Source organism: Penicillium bovifimosum, assembly GCF_028826915.1.
Source record: "Penicillium bovifimosum strain IBT 22155 chromosome Unknown utg000008l_segment0_segment0, whole genome shotgun sequence".
In the NCBI taxonomy this organism is placed as follows: Eukaryota; Fungi; Ascomycota; class Eurotiomycetes; order Eurotiales; family Aspergillaceae; genus Penicillium; species Penicillium bovifimosum.
In genome coordinates this window covers 1-18846 of record NW_026622717.1, presented here as the reverse complement: position 1 = coordinate 18846, position 18846 = coordinate 1, and the positions used below count along the sequence as shown (strand labels likewise).

Genomic DNA, 18846 nt, shown 5'->3' with positions numbered 1-18846 from the left:
TATACATGATTTGGTTTTGGCTTCCTTGAAATGTGTGGGCACTGGGAACTTCCGTGAACCTTGTACGCAGTAGACGGCGGCTGTGTAGCAGTTAGCTCTCATTTCTCTCCACATTGGTCAAACAGTATCTTGTATATTGCCATATTCAGGCAGATCATATCGTAAACTACTAAGCCCTACGCTCATCTCACGACGGCTTGGATGGAAGATGATCGGGCCCTACATGGAATAGGCTCAATCGGGAGAGATATGTAGCCGTAAGCCCAGAGTTAAACCACGGCCGTGCCGGATCATGTGATTATGCTTCATTTCGGGCCCCACCCAAGCTCCGATCCTCTTGAGCTACGTCAACTTCAACCACCATCCAGGCCTGCAGGACGGTGCTCAACTGCTTAAAATGAAACCATATATTGGCATTCCTCTTGTCGGGGGGCTCCTCTATCGAGCTTGGTCTCGCAAATCCCTTACCCCGCTCGGCCTCGTCGTTGCGGGATTGTCAGCGTCAGCACACGCACTCCACCCGTGGTCGGCCCCAGTTGCATTGTTGGCAGTATTTTATTTCGGTGGCACTAAAGCCACAAAGGTATGATTCCCGCATTGGATCAGCCCTATGCCCCTTCCTTCCAAGACTCAGCTGACGACCCCCCCGCGATCACAGGTAAAACATGATATCAAGGCACGCTTGACACTCTCCGCAACAGGCGCAGAAGGCGGCGAAGGCGCACGGAACCATATTCAAGTCCTGGCAAACTCCGTGGTTGCTACTATACTATCAATTGCTCATGCGATTGTCCTGGCCAAAACAGGCACTGAATCGTGCTTCTCGCTCGGTCGAAATGCGGCCGATATCTTGATGGTTGGGATCGTAGCGTGCGTTACCCCACTCCATCTTTGATTCAAATACTATCTTGGGCACGTAACTCATGGTTCTTTCTCTATAGGAACTACGCCGCGGTCGCTGCGGATACCTTCTCCTCCGAGCTTGGCATTCTTTCGAAGTCCAAACCTCGCCTCATCACATCGCTAAACTTCCGTGTCGTGCCCCCGGGAACAAATGGCGGTGTTACTGCGGCCGGTCTCGGAGCCGGTCTTCTGGGTTCGTTCATTGTTTCCGTGACATCTGCTGCGGTCCTGCCATTCTGTGCCAGCGCCGGATTCAAAGATCGGGCTCTGTGGACCGCTGCTATGACACTTTGGGGCACGCTGGGCAGTGTGCTTGACAGCATCCTTGGCGGACTTTTGCAGGCGAGTGTCGTTGATAAGAGGACCGGGAAAGTTGTAGAGGGCAGTGGTGGCAGGAAGGTGAGTCCACAATGTCGCTTCTGGGTCTTTTGACGAGATCTAATATCTCTTATTTCCAAGGTCTTGATCCATCCCTCAACCGGTAAGGCGATTAAATTTGCCGACGGCACTAAAAAAGCGACTGGCAGTGCTATCACGAGTTCTTCACAAGGGAATCAAGCGTCGAGCACCATCGAGCCTGGTCACGAAAGCCGTCGCGTTGAGACTGGTCATGACTGGCTAGACAATAATGGCGTCAATCTTCTCATGGCTGCGACTATGAGTGTTGGCGCCATGGGAATTGCGCAGTGGTTCTGGGAGTTGGATGTATTCGAATTGTTGTCGTGAACCTGCAGATATTCTTGGGTTGGTAGAATATCAGACCAATATACGTCTGTCATACTTCCACTTTCATGGTGTAGAATCCGGCATCAATGATCCCAAGTGCGCTCCTTCCTTTCAAGTTTCTTCTCGGCCATCATCGTTCCTTCCTACTTCGACACATCGTAGCATTTATTTTCTCCTTCTTCACTGCCTCTCAGCCTTTTAACTCTTCCCAAGGTTCTCTCCTCTATTCCATTGTCATCATCACAACGACCCTTCCTCATCCAAGTCTTCATCAGCACGTGGATAAATTCATCATGTGCCATCACCTGCCCTAGCTTGTGAGTACGTCCAACGTGTTACACACGTGCAAGGCCCCAAGGCGCTAAGTAAGGCACGGGAAATTGACATAAAGACCTTATCTTTGATCCAGCTCAGAAACTTGCAAACATGTTGGACCAAGGGGTCATAGACGAGCTGACGTTCCGATGGGACCCCGAACGAATCACCGAGCCGATTGTTACCTTTCTACCCGAGACTAAAACGTCGAAAATCGTGACGCACGACGCCCAGGATGGTCTGCTTCCGGTCTATAACTACGTGACCCGGGAGTATATGATGGGCGGCATTGCTCGCGGACAATGGTTCTGCACCCGCATCCTGCTTCGTTGCCCGGCCGATCCCCAGCGGTTTTCTGGCCTCGTCGTCGAGGAACCATCTCACATCTGGGGTGGAACAAGCATGTGGAGTCTAATCAACCGTTGGCTAATGCGCAATGGTGGGCTTTCCCCGTGAACTAGTATTGTATCGAAGCTAATGAACGGAACAGGACATGCGTGGCTGCAAGTGGATTCGCAGGCTCCCGCGGCACTTGACCAGATCAAAAAGGTTGATCCGGAACGATACAAGGATATGATATTCATGGATTGTGCGAGCTTGTCGGATTTCCTGGATGACATTCCGAATGGGGTGGCCGGCTATGAAGTCTGGGAGCATTACTATCAGTTCAAGTTCAGGTGGTGGGCTGAAACCACGCAATCTATGGATATTCTCGCTGCTGCGTCGTACGCTTTGCGATTGGGTGAGATGGGTATCGAGGCTAATCGGGTTATATTGACTGGTCTTTGCCAGACAGCAGATGTGACAAGGAAGTTTATCGAGGAGGGACAGTCGCTGCGTCTCAATGCTGGGAAACGCCCGTTTGACGGTTTTTTGCCCTGTCAGTCTGACGGCGGTCTCCGACTTACAGACATACCTCCCTCGAAGGTCATTGAAATTCAAGGCGAAACGGAACTATTGGCCCTCAAAGACAATTTGTGGCTTGAGAGGGCGAAATACGATTTGTATCAACGCCGCGATGACAGTGACTACTATCGACTCTACGAAGTATCCGGAATGCCTCATCGCGAGACTCGATACCTCTCCATGGCCGACAAGGCACGTCTCTCGGGTATCGAGATTACAAATACTCAATGGACCACTTTCTCCAAGTCTTTTGTTTTCAACGCTATCTTTGAAGCAATGGACAAGTGGATTACAGCTGGCATTGAGCCGCCTCAAGGAGCCAGGATCGTGGTAAATGAAGACTGGGAGATCCAGCGCGACCTGCATGGAAATGCCCTTGCTGGCGTCCGGACTGTCCATACTGATGTTCCCACTGCAACTATTATTGATGTTGCTCCCAGGTCCTATCCTCATTGGCATATCTGTAAGTCGTTCATGTTTTAGATACGTGCACGAAGTTGACTGACGCAAATTGTATCATTGTCTATAGACACTGAGGTCCCTTTTAGTGATGTTCACATGTGGATGAGCTACAAGACGGTTGGCAATTATCGACGCCAGGCTGGCGAGGCTATCGAGAGGCAGATTCAGAATGGCTTCTTGCTGCCTGAAGACGCTGAGATCCTCCGTCGGGATACTATTGAGCACGTCTCTTTTTAGGATTGTCAACTTACGACATCTACGGCATGGATGTCTTTAAATTGTGTACTTGGGATTTGACCTGGATCAGAAACGGGTTTCAACGTTGGATACATCATCTTCTGTGCCCCGAGCCCTCGGGTTATCTTGCTGGATCAAATTTGCGCTCATCTTCACTCTTCTGGTTTCCATAGCTTCGACTAACTAGGCCGTCCTAGTTGATTTCCTGTCATCCAGTACGCATTTTCTAATTGAAACAAGGAATCTTAACACAGTTCTTTCCTACCTTACACAGGGCGGTTGCGTGAAGTAACACACCCCAGCCCCGAGGATCCAATTATAGAGAAGCCACTCATCGGTATCGAACACGTCTCGCAAAGCACAACAAAGCTTGATTAATGTAAGATTGATCACAGTCGCAGCGCCTAATAAAGCCTAACCCCCATAATATGAGGAAGCGCAACCCTGGACCCAATAGCGACTACTCAGTCTTGTGTCTCCATACTCAAATTAATACCCTCAGGACTCAAACTCCAACGGAGTATGCTCATTTACCGCCGTGCCATGCTTATACTCCCATAGCCTAACTCAAAGAAGACCAGGCCTTGAGTAAGCCAGGGTATAAGGCCTCACTCCATCCATTTCCAACCTCATCTGTCTAGATCATTTACTTCTACCCCTCGGAGACACCAGTCACCAATTCATTCCATCTGATACGACTGTCCACCATCCACACCCAGCTCTGCAGCAATGGGTCTGATAAAGCTCCTCCTCAAAGCAATCATAATCCCCATCGTCGTCCTCGTCGTCATCATCGTGGCCGTTATACTCCTAATCAAGATGCGTCGGGACCGCAAGAAAAAGGAGAAAGAAGAGAAATTCATTCCACCGCATATACAGCAGTGGGTGCCGTATACGCCTGTGCAGCACCCTGCTCCGGTGTATACTAAGGCACCGGGGGAGATGGAGCAGGGGTTTGCGCATGGATAGGGGTGAAGATATGAGTATGAGTATGAGTATAACAAGTAAGGAGATTGACTTTCTTTTCGGGGTTAATTGGATATTTGCTGATTTGCAGGCGGTAGATTGAATTCCTGGTTCTCAGATGATACGATACTTATGTGACGGTTTCTTGGATTTTGGGACTGGACTGGTATCGGGTCATTCGTTGTGTATCTTTATGTGCGGTGACTATGTTGCCTGGAGGTTCGTTCGTGTCACAGTCGTCGGTATATTTCTGGTGACGAACTAAACCCAGATTCCATTGGAAGCTATCCGAGATATTGCTTGTAATATTAGGAGTCTCCTCGGAATTGGTCCCAGTAATGGAATACGCAGAGAACCAGGCAAGAAGGGACTGTGGTGGTGTTAGCTCGCCAGTTGGCTTGTCCGTTCGCCAGTTGGCTAGAATGATTTGAGTAGGCACTTAAGAAGGCACTGTTATTTAATTGGGTTTAAAGGGTAAGTAGACGGTAAATTAAACTCTCCAATGAGTTAGTTACCTATGCGTTGCTCGAATAATTTACATGTATTTGCTGTGAAGTATGACCGGATGAGTAGATTCCACCAAAATGGCACCTCTAAAGTAAACATGCACACAATACACTGAAAGCTTCCCACAAATCCGGTTAAGCAGAATTAAAAGCACGAAGATAAATCAGTCTTTCTTGGCGACACCCTTTTTGAACCAGTGCGATTCTCCTTGCCGTAGCATCCTAAACCAGGTGTGCATCAATTGCATCTGGGTGCACGAAGTATGCAATCGCAATAATGAGGTACCTAAGTTAATCAGTCAACATTGCCGAGAAACATTGATGTGTTGACTCACATTCCAATCAGTAAAGACCCTTCATAGTAATTGGACCTCCCTCCACGGATCAAGCAGTCCATCACGATGACCGATAGGAAAAAGACCACAGTCTCAAAAGGACTATAGCGCAAGGACATCGGCTGCCCAAGAGCCAAGCCGCACATGACCAGGAAGGGGCTCACAAACAAAGCAATCTGCAGAGTGCTCCCCACAATCACACCAATGGCAAGGTCCATATTACCCTTGAGGGAAGAATTGATCACCGTGTTGAATTCCCCAGCATTTCCAACAATTGGAACCACAATCAGGCCAAGGAAAGCCCGGCTCACATGCCACCTTTCTACCAGACCGTCGACGCTATCCACTAGACCATCCGAGCACACGGTAACGCCGAGAGTTGCGAGGATCAGGACGACGCTTGCCGACAAAGGGCCTAAAAGTCGCTGGCTATCTTCTTCTACCTCGTCATCAATGAATAACTCGGCATGGCTCTTCAGTTGGAAGTAGAGATAGACCAGGTAGAATGCGAGGAGGACCACGGATGCGGCACGGGAGAGACTGAGGATGCTCGCTTCGACGTCGGCCGTTTTCGATGATATAGTTGAATAGAGCACGGAGGGTATGATTAGCGTTGCAGAAGATACCACCATAAGCGATGAAAGAATTCCACTGACATCGACGTTGAAGATCACCGCATCTTTGGCAAAGCCGCCACAAAATAGTGAAGAACCAAGTATCTACACCGTAGAATCGAAGTGAATGAACGTGTGAGTCGGCGTGTCCATCAAAACTTGACCGAGGACCATACTCACCAGCAGATTTCCGGACAGGATACTGCCCACCATGCTAGACTGCACGATACTGATTTCCCCCTGTCGGACCGCTGTGATCCCGACCTAACGTAGGGATCAGTGTTAGCGTTCCCCATTGACAAGATATCGAAAGTTGTGGATTCTCACAATCATTTCAACCGCATTCCCAAACGTCGCATTAATCAGTCCCCCGACTGTCTTTCCGACACTCTTCGCCAGTTCCTCCGTGGCGAACGATAGTAACGCAGCGAGAGGAAAAATCGCCAGGAAATTGAACGCAAAGGCAATCGAGTCATTCCACCCTTGACGCCCTGCAATGATGCCCAGAAACACAAATGGTAAAAGTAAATTAGTGTAGCTGCATCCCAGTGTAGACTTAACGACGCATAACACTGATTTTCTTAGGAAAAGAGCATGCTTCCAGCTGGAGCAGTTTGTCTCACGCGGCTCTGGAGATCCTTCTCTGAGCAGTGATTCTCGCTCACCCGCGGCTGTGTTCATCTCGAGGGGCCCATTCATTCTTGCTGGGCTTTTCGCTAGCTTTCGTAGTCGCGGGTGGGCGGTATCATCCATGGATGTCGAAGTCGAGAAAGGTGGTAAAGCAACTCTTCACCTAGACTAGGGAAGATGATGTGTCACTTTAGTGCGTGGCCCGGCGTAGGCATCTGCGTAATGTGCATGTGTGTAACGAAATAGTGTTGCTTTCAAATATTTCCTCGTACGAATGGATAAAATACTATTCCGTACAATGATGTCTCTTTGCAAATTACGCTGTTGTATTGTATCAATATGTAAAGCTGTATTATTGCATGTGGTAAACAGCAAGCACATCTCGTTGACTCGACTACTGTGGTTGGCTTTCTATAGCTTCATCACTTCCACAAACGAAGTACACCTTCTATCTAACAATGGCCAGATTCCAGCACCTGGAGGTCTTCTTGGCTTTGATACCCCTCCTCGGCTTCATCTCAGGCGCTTTGAGGTGGAACAGCGCTATTGTCTTCGTCTTGAACATCCTCTCACTGGCTCCGCTTGGATCATGGATCAATCGCTCAATCGATACGCTGACCATCAGCGGATGGCGCACGGTCAACGAGATACTGAAATCAACACTGGGGAACACAGTTGAGCTCATGGTGATGTCTAGCTATTCGATCCTATTCAAGCCCAAGCTAACGATCTAAATTCTAGATTGGCGCCAATGCGATTGTACAACGGCAACCACATATCTGTCAGTCAGTGATACTTGGCAGTGTCCTCAGCAATTTGCTACTGGTAAATCAACACCGTTAAATGGGACAGTCAGTGTGATAAATTAGCTACATACTGAACTAACAACATTTGTAGGTCCTCGGCGGCACCATCTTTTTCTCGGGCTATGATCAAAAGAGACTCCGATTCGATCGCGCCCTCACAACGGTCCTTTCATCCCTCATGATGGTCGTATTCATTCTCCTCGCACTGCCGACCATAACAGAAATCTTCTCATCCGCCAAAGCCACACCGGCAGACCAAATCCTGTTCATGCAACGCATCACCTCCCTAATCCTTGTTGCCCTACTACTTACCTTTCTCATATTTCGCCTCGGCACCCATGCAACCATGTTTGCCAGCACCCCATTTAGTCCGCCAGACCAGATACAAGGTGGCCATGACGTGAGCCAGAGCCGAGTTCTCGACGCGCAGATACCGCGGCCGTATATCGGCAAAGCACTTGGGGCGTTTATTTTAGCAGCTGCGTCTGCATCTGCGCTTACATGCACCTACTACGTCGTCAGCAGCTTGAGCGGGTTTTCTGCGATCGTCGGAACCAACCAAGCTTTTCTTGCCGTTACCCTTATTCCGCTGTTCGGAAACGCGGTCAAGTATTACTCCATTATCGTGAATTCACGATCGCGCCATCAGGTCGAGCTTGGGATTAGAGCGGTCATCAATGCTGTCTTGCGGGTTACAATGCTTGTTGCACCATTGTTGGTTCTCCTTGGTTGGGCTTGTGATGAGCCCCTCACTCTGAGGTTTGATCCATTCGAAGCTACGACGCTTTTGCTAAGCGTTGTGATCATGACTTATTTGATTTCCGATGGACGGAGTAACTACTTCGAAGGGTTGATGTTGATTGGGACGTGAGTTCTGTGACTGCTTTCTGTAAGACTATTGGTCTGATGCTAACCCTGACTTTTAGGTATGCTATCATTACTTTCTCGTTCTTTGTTCGACCAGAGCCGCCGGCCAACGTGATTTTCCTTGGACCTTAGGTGCTTCTAAACATACATCTGAAATTGCTTCATTCCATCGTTATCCGATTCGAGTCGGAGTCTCGTCCAATTCAAGCCAACTGGTTAATTCGAGCCAACTGGCCAATAGTGTCGCACTAACAGAAGCTGTGGCGGATAAGACTGTGGAGACTCTAGCGCGCATACATCACCACAACTAAACTGCAGTACCTATAGCCATGAATTAGTAGGAATTTCACTTGTCATCCTATTGAACACTCACAAGGCAAGCAGCATGGCACCATGGATATAAGCATACTGCCCATCCCGTAGTAGATGATTAACGACCAAAATCGCTAAAAACATAGCAACAGTCTGGAAGGAGTCAAAGAAAAGCGTCATCGGCTCCGCAACGCACCAGCCAATGACCACCAAAAACGGAATGACAAACAAGCCAATCTGCAAAAGACTATCGATGATAACCCGAATTGCAGAGTCCGTGTCGCCCGTCCGTGAAGCGGCTATGACATGAACACCCTCGGTGCTATTGCTAGCAATCGGAAGAAAGAAAATCGCAATAAAAACCTCAGTGACGCCCAGTGTGTCCGCCATGTCGCTCGTATTCTCGATTACAATCTCCGTGCAAAATATCGTCGCGACCACAGCTGCTATCAGTCGGGTAACCGATAAAGCCAGTTTTGCTCGGTTGGCGAGCGGGGATGACGGTTCGTCGTCTTCGTCACTATCCGTTTCAGCGTTATCTGAGATGAAAAGGTAGTTGTGCGTTCCGAGGTAGAAGTAGAGGTAGCCTCCATAGAGGAGGAGGAGTACTAATGAGGTTCCCCGTGAGAAGAGCAGTACTTTCTTGTTGATTTCGGCAATCGGGAAGCTCGCGTAGAGGGCTGTCGGGAGGAGCATCGTCACGGCGGTTATCATCATCAGGGAGGATAATGTCTTTGCCAGGGCGTTGTTGAATCCCAGTACATCTTTGTTGTATGAAGCTGTGACAAGACAGCAGCCGAAGACCTAGATCGATTAGGAGTTTAGTGACATGACATCGCCATTTCAGTAATGGTAAGGGCTTACAAGCAGGATATCCGAAAGGATGCTGCCCACCATGACGGACTGCGCGAATGGAATCTGGCCGTGGACTAGAGCTACAATGCCCGCCTGTCATAAGTCAGCAACGGTGTCATCTTGATGCTCGGTATTGCAGAAGGCTCACCGTCAGCTCTACGGTATTCCCCAAGGTGGCACTGAGCAAGGCACCCTGTAGCTCTCCGAGATGTGCGGCCAACTCAACGGAGGAGGCGGTGATAGCCTGGGAGAGGAAGATGATGGAGGTGATGTTCAGCACTAGAATGATGGCCGGGTTCCAGTTGAATATGCTAGACAGAGCAGCCAGAGGCAGAAGTGCCAGCGCTGGCCATCCATGCTTCATATTTAAAGGCCTTAACCCTGTTTGTGCGGGCATGTTGGAAACTCGTTGGATGAGATAGGGGTATTCTGCATCCCGGGTTGGCTGTTGATGTGTTCCCCGTGTCCTTAGTTCTGGTCTGCAGGGCTCTGGTTGCGTGGGGTCTCGGTGAGGAAGAGGTATGGTAGGGCTGAAGACGCCCGATCTGGGACCGTGGCAGAGTCGAAGCTTGAACGAGTTGGCGACCGGGGACCGTGGAATTGAGAACGGGTCATGTCATCTGGTGTTTCCAATAATTCAATGTTACCGATGTGCAACGCCAAGTACGGTAATTTTAAGTTCATGGTTTAAAGTTAGCCCTATTACTAGCGCCAAACAACCCCACTTTGGGAAATTGGCAACCCCATAGGGCTGAACTGGTGATTAGCCGTTTGTTTTGGTCCCAAGGCAACTGCATTTCAGATGCATCTTCGGTCGTATATTCTATTATCCAGGGGAAGAGACCTAAGGCTGAAGTTACAGCATAGGGCTGAGTTATAAATAGTCGAAATGAATATGCTCCGCAATTGCGATATTATCTTACCGGTATTACACGAGGAACAGCTCTGTCGACCCCTCTCTGCTTTGTGCTTCCAAGTAAGCTTGGCCGATGATGGTATTGTCATTAACAACAAATATTCGAGTAGTGTCCTTGTTCTTTCCCCCACCTCGGCAATGTGTAATGCGCTCACATTCTACCCTGTCTTCACTCTTCACAGAGCCGCATCTCGAACGCGAAGCCTGGTCTCCTCCATCAATCAACCATCCATCTCGACCACGAACACACCTATCAAATTTGCTCAATTTGCATATCGATTAGTTCACAAAGTGATTGAGGGATTGAGAACACGCGTTTTGATCGCCATCACCTATCACCACAAAAGTCAAACCCTCCGTTCAAACTTTCGCATCCTCTAACCCATGGACAAAAAGTCGCTCCCTCTGGAACATCCCCAGAGGGAAGTCAGTGCGCTGGCTTCAACCTATCGTGACCGGGGTTGGACGAAAGAAGCATTAGAGCTGGAGGCGGCGATGGCGACAGCTAGGAGGCGGGTAATGGAGGCAGACGAAAATCCTGACTCCGCGACAATAGCACTCGAAGAGCTAGCTATATGCATGAAAGGCTGGTTATATGCCAAATCCTGGAGTGCGGCCGTGGACTTGGGTATCCTGGTGCTGGAGGCCTGTCAGAGCCTCAAGGGTGGACAGGACTCGATGACCATGACGGCGATGAACAATCTCGCGTCCGCATACTGGGGTCGTGGGCAGCTGGACCAGGCAGCTGCTCTCGCCTCCCGGGTGACGGGCTTGCGACAGAAGATTCTTGGCGAGGCGCATCCCCAAACGTTGATCTCGATGACGAACCTAGCTTCAACATATCGGAGTCAGGGTCTGTGGTCCGATGCCTTGAAACTTGATGAACAGATTTTCGACGTCAAGAAGAGAACAATCGGTGCGAAAGATCCGTCCACTTTAGCATCAATGTCTAATCTGGCTATCTCGTACGCCAATCTTGGACGGTATACAGAGGCCGAATCAGTTTCACGCCAACTGGTCAGTATCGGGGAGCAGGAATTGCCTCCAACGGATACTTCATTTTTGAATTGGAAGCTCAGTCTCGCATCAATATACCGGGACAGGGGGAGACTGGACGATGCGGAAAAGATAGAACAGGAGGTTGTCAACATGAGTCGAGATCTCTTTGGGACAGCCAACCCCTTCACTTTGACTTCCATGGCAAACCTTGCATCCACATACCGCGGGCAAAGTCGATGGGCAGATGCCGAACGCCTAGAAAGAAATGTTGTAGCAAGCAGCGAGAGAGTGCTTGGCGAGACGCACCCCCAAACCCTCATGTCCATCAACAACCTAGCCTCGACAGTTCGCAACCAGGGTCAATTCGAAGAAGCTATGCGTTTGGGAGAGAAAGCAGCAACGGTGATGAAAGAGGTCCTCGGCGAGCGCCATCCACACACACTGGTAGCTATGGCGGATCTCGCTGTCACATACCAAATGAACCAGCAGTTGAAAGAAGCCGAGGTTTTGGCTACCCGGTCTCTGGCCTTAATGGAAGAAACATTAGGCAAGAACCACCCGCACACTCTCAGCGCAATGGCCAATCTGGGTTTTATTTACCAGTCGCAGGGCAGGTGGGCTGCTGCGGGGGAAATGGCGGAAATTGTGTACACTCGCAAGGCAAGCGAATTGGGGAAGGAGCACCCGGACACTCTTGCGGCACTTGAAGACTTGACGAGGGTGGCGCGGGTCGAGGCGGCGGATCGTAATGCGCAGCATACGTCAAATTAGGCGCTTTTAGGGTTGGAATGTGCATCGGATTGCCGAAGATCCCTGGGGTTGTGGTCTATTTTTGCATGTACTGGGTCTTGATAGTCCGAAATAGGAATTTAATACCCATTTTCAATGATTCTTTCGCGCCGAGTGATCATTTGGAGATTGGTCGAGCCCTGAAATCTAGAAGCCGGATCATTGTTCGCAATTGGGCCATATCTGTTCTCTTGCACAGCCTCCTTGCCAAGAAGTGAAATCGTTAGCTGGCACAGGTACTGTGCAATCTCTGGACGTGACCCCTGAGGATACATTATGCAGCACTGCCCTGTCATAGACTAAATCGGATACTTTGAGATGAACTCTGGGTGCCGAATAACCCGCGTATCTCGTAAGCGTAGGGCTGATGGCTACTCAAACCTTCCTCTAGGATAATGCTTCATTTTCAGAGTCGGATGTATGAGCTTCGAAGAGTGATACAGGCTATGATCAGATATTTAGAGCTCACATGCACTCTCCTGCAGTAATCAAGTAGTAATTCACCTCATGTTAATATCGACAAAAGTAATGATATCTTTGTTAATGGAAGAATAAGATTCAGAGATTTGACTTTGATGTCGATAATACTACAGGGACGAAAGCTTCCGAGTCGCACGGCTTCTGATGATAACTGCAAACCTTTCCTCGTTTCTACCACGGATATAATTCCTCTCTCGCAATTATCTCCTCCATCCGTCAACCGTGAAGACCTAGCGTTTTGATTGCCGTCGGTATGTATTTACGACTGCGTTTTATATGGATTTCTTACAAACGTATTGGTATTTCCAGGAACACATCGATGCAGGTGCGACGTACCCAAGTGTGTATCCGCCAAGTCCCTCTCAATTCATTTGGCGTCTCGGATTTTTGAGCATATCTTCTCCTTCATGCGAAAATGAAAACCGCGACCGAGAAGGCTCGTGAGCCATCAAGTTGGTTTCGACTGGTACGCTCACACCCCAGCCTTGCCCGAATAGATACCATGCTTACAATACACAAAAGAACTCTCGTCACAAACGCGCCACGCAGCGATCCACTGACTCGACGATATTTGCTTTCTCTCTAGACCCCGATGCCCTAGGGGACCTTGTCCAAACCAAGGATATACAGAAATTGCAGGCCCTTGGAGGTATCCGAGGATTAGAGGAGGGACTACGAACCGACGTTCTCTCCGGTCTGAGCCTGGACGAGACCTACGTGGATGTCCCTGGAAACGTCCCAACCAATACCAAAAACACCGATTCGGCAGAGAAGCTTGCTACTCCTGAGTGCCGTGTCTCGTCAGAGCTTCGTCGTGATGTCTTCATTGATAGGAAAACATTCTACGGAGATAATCGCCTTCCCACGCAACCTGCCCCGAGCTTCTTATCACTGATGTGGTCAGCCTACAATGATCATGTCCTCTTCCTTCTGACTGGCGCTGCTATCATTTCGCTCGCTGTGGGGTTGTATCAAACATTCGGGACCAAGCATTCTGCCAACAACCCGCCCGTCGAATGGGTTGAGGGTGTTTCGATCCTCGTCGCTATCATCGTGATTACTCTTGCCGGTGCCGTAAATGATTACCACAAGGAATACAAGTTTCGCAAACTCAACAAAAAACAGCAAGACCGCAATGTGTGGGTACTTCGCTCTGGGCGGGTCCATGAGGTCCCCATCTCCGATGTTTTCGTCGGTGATATCGTCCAAATCCATCCTGGAGATATTGTGCCTGCAGACGGTGTGTTGATAAAGGGGCATCAGGTCAAATGCGATGAGTCTTCGGCAACTGGCGAGTCAGATCCGGTTTCTAAGACTGCTGTCGGGGGCATCGATGCCGATCGCTCGCATACTGGGTTTGATCCTTTCATTCTTTCTCACACCAAGATCGTGGAAGGTGTCGGTTCTTACCTTGTACTGGCAACCGGCACAAGTTCCAGCTACGGAAGAATCCTCCTTTCTCTTGATACCGATCCAGGATTCACTCCGCTTCAAATGCGGCTCAGCAGTTTAGCAAAGAACATTGCTCGCTTCGGTGCACTTGCGGCTATTGTGCTGTTCGTGATCTTATTCATCAAGTTCTGTGTCAGCCTCCCCCGCAGCAGAGATTCCCCTTCCGAAAAGGGACAATCGTTTTTGAACGTGTTTATTCTGGCCTTGACTGTCGTTGTTATCGCCGTTCCTGAAGGACTTCCGTTGGCGGTTACTCTTGCCTTGTCGTTTGCAACTACCCGGATGATGCGTGATAACAACCTGGTTCGGAAGCTCCAAGCATGTGAGACGATGGGACAAGCTACGGATATCTGTTCGGACAAAACGGGAACTCTGACACAGAATGAAATGACTGTTGTCTCAGGGTTCTTCGGTCCTACCTCGCAATTTACTGATCGCGCTGGAAGTCCAAATAGCTCAGTTGAAGGAACATCTTCCTCAGTGGCAAAATGCATGGGGTCTTTCTCAGACCAGTGGGTTTCTCTTATGAGGCAATCCATAGTGATCAACTCCACTGCAGTTGAAAGCCGCAATTCTGAAACTAGAGAATTCCTCGGGTCCCAAACTGAGGCCGCTTTGTTGAGATTCACCCAAGACTATCTCGGTCTAGGCCAGCTTGACTATGACCGGGCCAATGCTGAGGTCGTTGATCTTCTACCTTTCGATTCTTCTCGCAAATTCATGATCTCCATTGTCAAGCTCGTCAATGGGTCATATCGAGCATATATCAAGGGCTCACCTGGACCACTGATGAAGAAATGTGTAGCCACCATTGCTCAGCCAACCCAAGGTATTGAGACTGTTCCTCTCACCAAAGAAGCAATGGGACAGATTTGTCAGGTCACTCGACAATATGCCTCAAGGTCCCTACGGACTATGGCCATTTGTTTCCGTGATTTGGACCATTTGCCCTTTATGGGAGATGGGATGACAGTGGACTTTGAGGATGTAATGAAAGATCTTACATTCCATGGCATTATGGGAATCCAAGACCCTCTCCGGACCGATGCACGAGATGCTGTAGAGACAAGCCAGAAAGCGGGTCTCATTGTTCGAATGGTCACTGGCGACAACGCTCTAACAGCCAAATCCATTGCCGAAGAATGCGGGATTATTACCGGCCCAGATGACGTTGTGATGGAAGGTCAAAAATTCCGTGCGCTAAGTGTAGGCCAGCAGAAAAGTCTGGTTCCACGTCTCAAGGTCCTGGCTCGGTCCCGGCCAGACGATAAACGTGTTTTGGTGGAGCGCTTGAAAGATCTCGGTAGAGTCGTTGCTGTTACTGGAGACGGCACCAACGACGCCCCTGCCCTTGCAACTGCTGACATCGGGTTTTCGATGGGGATATCTGGCACTGAGATTGCTCGTGAGGCCTCCTCTATCGTTTTGATGGACGATAGGTTCTCTTCAATCGCCAATGCTATCATGTGGGGAAGAACAGTCAGCGATGCTGTCAAGAAATTCTTGCAGGTAAGCACGAGACTCGGTCAACAATATCGCCAAATGAGTGGCAACCCATTCTGACATGTGTTTCCAGTTCCAAATTACCATCACTTTCACCTCCGTCGGTCTGGCATTTGTGTCAGCGGTAGCGGACTCATCGCAGCAGTCTGTCTTAACCCCAGTGCAGCTCATGTGGGTGAATCTCTTCCAAGATACTCTAGCAGCTCTGGCGCTAGCAACCGACCCCCCAACTCGCCGGGTTCTTAACCGCAAACCTGAGCCCAAATCTACACCTCTGATCACTCCTATCATGTGGAAGATGATCATCGGTCAATCTATTTACCAGATGGTCGTGACACTCGTCCTGTACTTCGCAGGCTCATCTATTTTCTCATATCATACCGAACTTCAAACATCACAGCTACAAACGGCTATATTCAACACATATGTGTGGATGCAGATATTCAATATGTACAAGTATGTCAACATCACTAACATCCCTTTGCCTCACTAACCCCAATTTCCAAACAGCAACCGACAAATCGAGCGGTCATTCAACCTCCTCCAAGGAATTCACCACAACTGGCTCTTCATTGCAGTTACCTTCCTGATGACAGGGGCTCAGATTCTAATTATGTTTGTCGGCGGCCGGGCATTCTCAATCACAAAATTGACAGGCGAGCAATGGGCTTATTCCGTCGTTCTCGGCGCAATCTCCATTCCCATTGGCTTCCTATTGCAGATTTTTCCCACGGCCGTTATTGAGAAGCCAATAGGATGGTTAGAAAACATGTGGAAGCTAGTGGAAGCCACTATGGTGACTCTTTCGGTTTGCATATTTCTCTGTTGAGCTAATCACGCGAGCTTCCTCGAACCTTGCATTGCCATTCGGGCGGAACAGCCGAGAGCTGGCTAATAAATACCCATTATTGCTTAGCGTTTATTTGCTCAATATCGTAGTCCCTGGCCCCCGATAAGCGTTCCCAGCAATGTTGGCAATTCGAATTGGCGAGGTTGCGGCCGGGGCATTGGTTGTAGCCGGCTCCCCACTGTAGTCCAGACTCGAAAGGTTAGAATGTAACTATAGATAGAGGTGAATCAATCTAAGTCTTGTTCGTATTAACACAAGTCTTCTGGAACAGAAACAGCCACACGACATTGATATTGCTGAATCAACCTCTTATACACCCACGTGTAACCTCTCTGCGCTCTGATAGGTAGAGGTGGTCCGTGCGTCTCAAGCCCTGCCAAGAACTGCCAAGAACTGCAACCGTCCAATGGCGGAGCTACGAGATCCAATCAGAGGCCATGTTACACCAGATCTAGACCCAATGTGGTCCTGATCCATGGGATGTCAAAGTGTCCAAGTATGAAATCTGTCACAGTCGATTGCCAAGATGCTTGTCTAATTTGCTTAACACCCTAAGCTTGACTTGGCCAGGCTTTTCTCGCTTTTACTTTATGCCAAGCCATGGACGCGATGGCGGATACTGCTCCCACTCCAGTCGGACCAGCACGTGTGGTCAGAATGTCTCAATCGGGCTGACCTTCGAGGGAACCGGTGCTCGCCATGGGTCCGAATCAAGCGTAGAAAGTAGATGGTCAGATCAAGCTCTGGAATCATGACTGCATACATAAAGGACAGGCTCCTGGTCAGATTTCTTGTTCTTCTTTTCCAGTGCAACCGGAAGTCCAGTACTGAGCATTGACTCGATACAAGATACCAAGATGTTTCTCCACCAGTACGACTACATCTTCGCCATCGGCACGTTGTTTGCCATGCTTGATGCATACAACAACGGTGCAAGTGAGTAACACGTCGCCTATGCTGTACTCGAGTGACATCAGCTAACTCTTGACTGTAGACGATGTCGCCAATTCCTGGGCTACCAGTGTCTCCTCCCGTTCCATCACATACCGCCAGGCGATGATCCTTGGGACTATCTTCGAGTTCCTCGGCGCAGTCACTGTCGGTGCTCGTACTGCCGATACCATCAAGAACGGCATCATCCCCAACACAGCCTTCCAGGGCAATGCCGGTGTCCAAATGCTTGCATTCACCTGTGCCCTTGCCGCTGCATCCTCCTGGGTCATGTGGTGCACCCGCCACTCCGCTCATGTCTCGTCAACATACTCCCTTATCTCTGCCGTCGCTGGTGTCGGTGTTGCAACTGTCGGTGCTTCCCAGGTCCAGTGGGGTTGGAACGATGGCAAGGGTCTCGGTGCCATCTTCGCCGGTCTGGGCATGGCCCCCGTCATTTCTGGTTGCTTCGCTTCCTTGATCTTCTTGCTCATCAAATTCACGGTGCACACACGCAAGAATCCTATCAGATGGGCCGTCTGGAGCGCTCCTTTCTTCTTCCTGGTTGCTGCCACCATTTGCACACTCTCCATTGTGTACAAAGGTTCTCCTAACCTGGGCCTGTCCAAGAGGCCTCCCTGGTACATTGCTGCTGTCACCATGGGTACCGGTGGTGGCGTCGCCATTCTGTCCGCTATCTTCTTCGTTCCCTTCTTGCACTCCCGCGTGATCAAGAAGGACCCCAGCGTTAAATGGTGGATGATCATCCAGGGCCCTCTTCTCTTCAACCGCCCGGTTCCCACTGATTCCGAGCTGGCCCAGGTCCCGAACTATGCAGTGATCCAGGAGGACTCCGAGCCCGAGCTCAACAACAGGCTCGACGAGAAGGAGCCCAAGACCGGTGTCGCCTCCATCACACCCTCTTCAGACGAGCAATCTGTAGACAAGCTCGAGGCCAACCAGCTGTCTTACCGCGAGCTCTTGGCCGAATCTGATGCCCGACACAACGCCAAGCTTCTCAAGAGCCGCGGTCCCCTTGGCTGGGGTATGCGCCTTCTCCGCGACAACCCCATGGGCCCTGGCGAGATCTACGAGCTCCGAAATATGAAGCAGATGGCCAAGCGTCTCCCCGCCGTCATCACTGTCGGACTTCTCTACGGCTTCCACTACGACATCCACGGAGCCCAGAGTGGTATCGAGGGCACACCGGAGGGTGTACGCATGAAGCGTGTCTATGCTCATGCCAAGAAATACCCCAACGAGGTCGAGCACACCTACTCCTTCATCCAGATCATCACTGCTTGCACTGCGTCTTTCGCCCACGGTGCCAACGACATCGGTAATTCGGTAGGACCCTGGGCTGCCATTTATTCGGCCTGGTCCACTGGCACTCCAGTTGCCTCTAAGGCCCCTGTTCCGGTGTGGCAGCTCGCCGTTCTGGCTCTTTGCATTTCTGTTGGTCTCTGCACGTACGGATACAATATCAT

General features: G+C 49.9%; 9 protein-coding genes and 1 pseudogene across 10 annotated transcripts; 7 read left to right on the top strand and 3 right to left on the bottom strand.

The window, feature by feature from the left end:
- Nucleotides 1-397: 397 nt before the first annotated feature.
- On the top strand, nucleotides 398-1629 carry N7515_009663 (DUF92 domain-containing protein; the record flags this gene model as incomplete). The annotated part of the gene is made up of 4 exons (XM_056670406.1): nucleotides 398-583; nucleotides 659-870; nucleotides 942-1302; nucleotides 1363-1629. 4 exons carry the CDS (start codon nucleotides 398-400, stop codon nucleotides 1627-1629), a joined length of 1026 nt encoding a protein of 341 aa, XP_056516779.1.
- Nucleotides 1630-2055: 426 nt separating this feature from the next.
- Nucleotides 2056-3549, top strand: N7515_009662 (uncharacterized protein; the record flags this gene model as incomplete). The annotated part of the gene is made up of 3 exons (XM_056670405.1): nucleotides 2056-2383; nucleotides 2435-3313; nucleotides 3380-3549. The coding sequence occupies 3 exons, from the start codon at nucleotides 2056-2058 to the stop codon at nucleotides 3547-3549; spliced, it is 1377 nt and encodes a 458-aa protein (XP_056516778.1).
- Nucleotides 3550-4278: 729 nt separating this feature from the next.
- N7515_009661 (uncharacterized protein) lies at nucleotides 4279-4518 on the top strand (the record flags this gene model as incomplete). The annotated part of the gene is made up of 1 exon (XM_056670404.1): nucleotides 4279-4518. One exon carries the CDS (start codon nucleotides 4279-4281, stop codon nucleotides 4516-4518), a length of 240 nt encoding a protein of 79 aa, XP_056516777.1.
- A 725-nt stretch (nucleotides 4519-5243) lies between these two features.
- N7515_009660 (uncharacterized protein) lies at nucleotides 5244-6723 on the bottom strand (the record flags this gene model as incomplete). The annotated part of the gene is made up of 4 exons (XM_056670403.1): nucleotides 5244-5307; nucleotides 5357-6075; nucleotides 6151-6234; nucleotides 6298-6723. The coding sequence occupies 4 exons, from the start codon at nucleotides 6721-6723 to the stop codon at nucleotides 5244-5246; spliced, it is 1293 nt and encodes a 430-aa protein (XP_056516776.1).
- A 335-nt stretch (nucleotides 6724-7058) lies between these two features.
- N7515_009659 (uncharacterized protein) lies at nucleotides 7059-8405 on the top strand (the record flags this gene model as incomplete). The annotated part of the gene is made up of 4 exons (XM_056670402.1): nucleotides 7059-7286; nucleotides 7342-7425; nucleotides 7498-8273; nucleotides 8333-8405. The coding sequence occupies 4 exons, from the start codon at nucleotides 7059-7061 to the stop codon at nucleotides 8403-8405; spliced, it is 1161 nt and encodes a 386-aa protein (XP_056516775.1).
- A 152-nt stretch (nucleotides 8406-8557) lies between these two features.
- On the bottom strand, nucleotides 8558-9837 carry N7515_009658 (uncharacterized protein; the record flags this gene model as incomplete). Its single annotated transcript, XM_056670401.1, has 4 exons — nucleotides 8558-8594; nucleotides 8647-9389; nucleotides 9450-9533; nucleotides 9589-9837. 4 exons carry the CDS (start codon nucleotides 9835-9837, stop codon nucleotides 8558-8560), a joined length of 1113 nt encoding a protein of 370 aa, XP_056516774.1.
- Nucleotides 9838-9908: 71 nt separating this feature from the next.
- Nucleotides 9909-10124, bottom strand: N7515_009657 (uncharacterized protein; the record flags this gene model as incomplete). Its single annotated transcript, XM_056670400.1, has 1 exon — nucleotides 9909-10124. The coding sequence occupies one exon, from the start codon at nucleotides 10122-10124 to the stop codon at nucleotides 9909-9911; it is 216 nt and encodes a 71-aa protein (XP_056516773.1).
- Nucleotides 10125-10740: 616 nt separating this feature from the next.
- Nucleotides 10741-12126, top strand: N7515_009656 (uncharacterized protein; the record flags this gene model as incomplete). The annotated part of the gene is made up of 1 exon (XM_056670399.1): nucleotides 10741-12126. The coding sequence occupies one exon, from the start codon at nucleotides 10741-10743 to the stop codon at nucleotides 12124-12126; it is 1386 nt and encodes a 461-aa protein (XP_056516772.1).
- Nucleotides 12127-13039: 913 nt separating this feature from the next.
- Nucleotides 13040-16408, top strand: N7515_009655 (ATPase P-type K/Mg/Cd/Cu/Zn/Na/Ca/Na/H-transporter; the record flags this gene model as incomplete). Its single annotated transcript, XM_056670398.1, has 4 exons — nucleotides 13040-13090; nucleotides 13147-15585; nucleotides 15653-16035; nucleotides 16090-16408. 4 exons carry the CDS (start codon nucleotides 13040-13042, stop codon nucleotides 16406-16408), a joined length of 3192 nt encoding a protein of 1063 aa, XP_056516771.1.
- Nucleotides 16409-17286: 878 nt separating this feature from the next.
- On the top strand, nucleotides 17287-18844 carry N7515_009654 (annotated as a pseudogene). The gene is made up of 2 exons: nucleotides 17287-17365; nucleotides 17424-18844. Coding segments are annotated over exons 1-2 (1500 nt in total).
- Nucleotides 18845-18846: the final 2 nt, after the last annotated feature.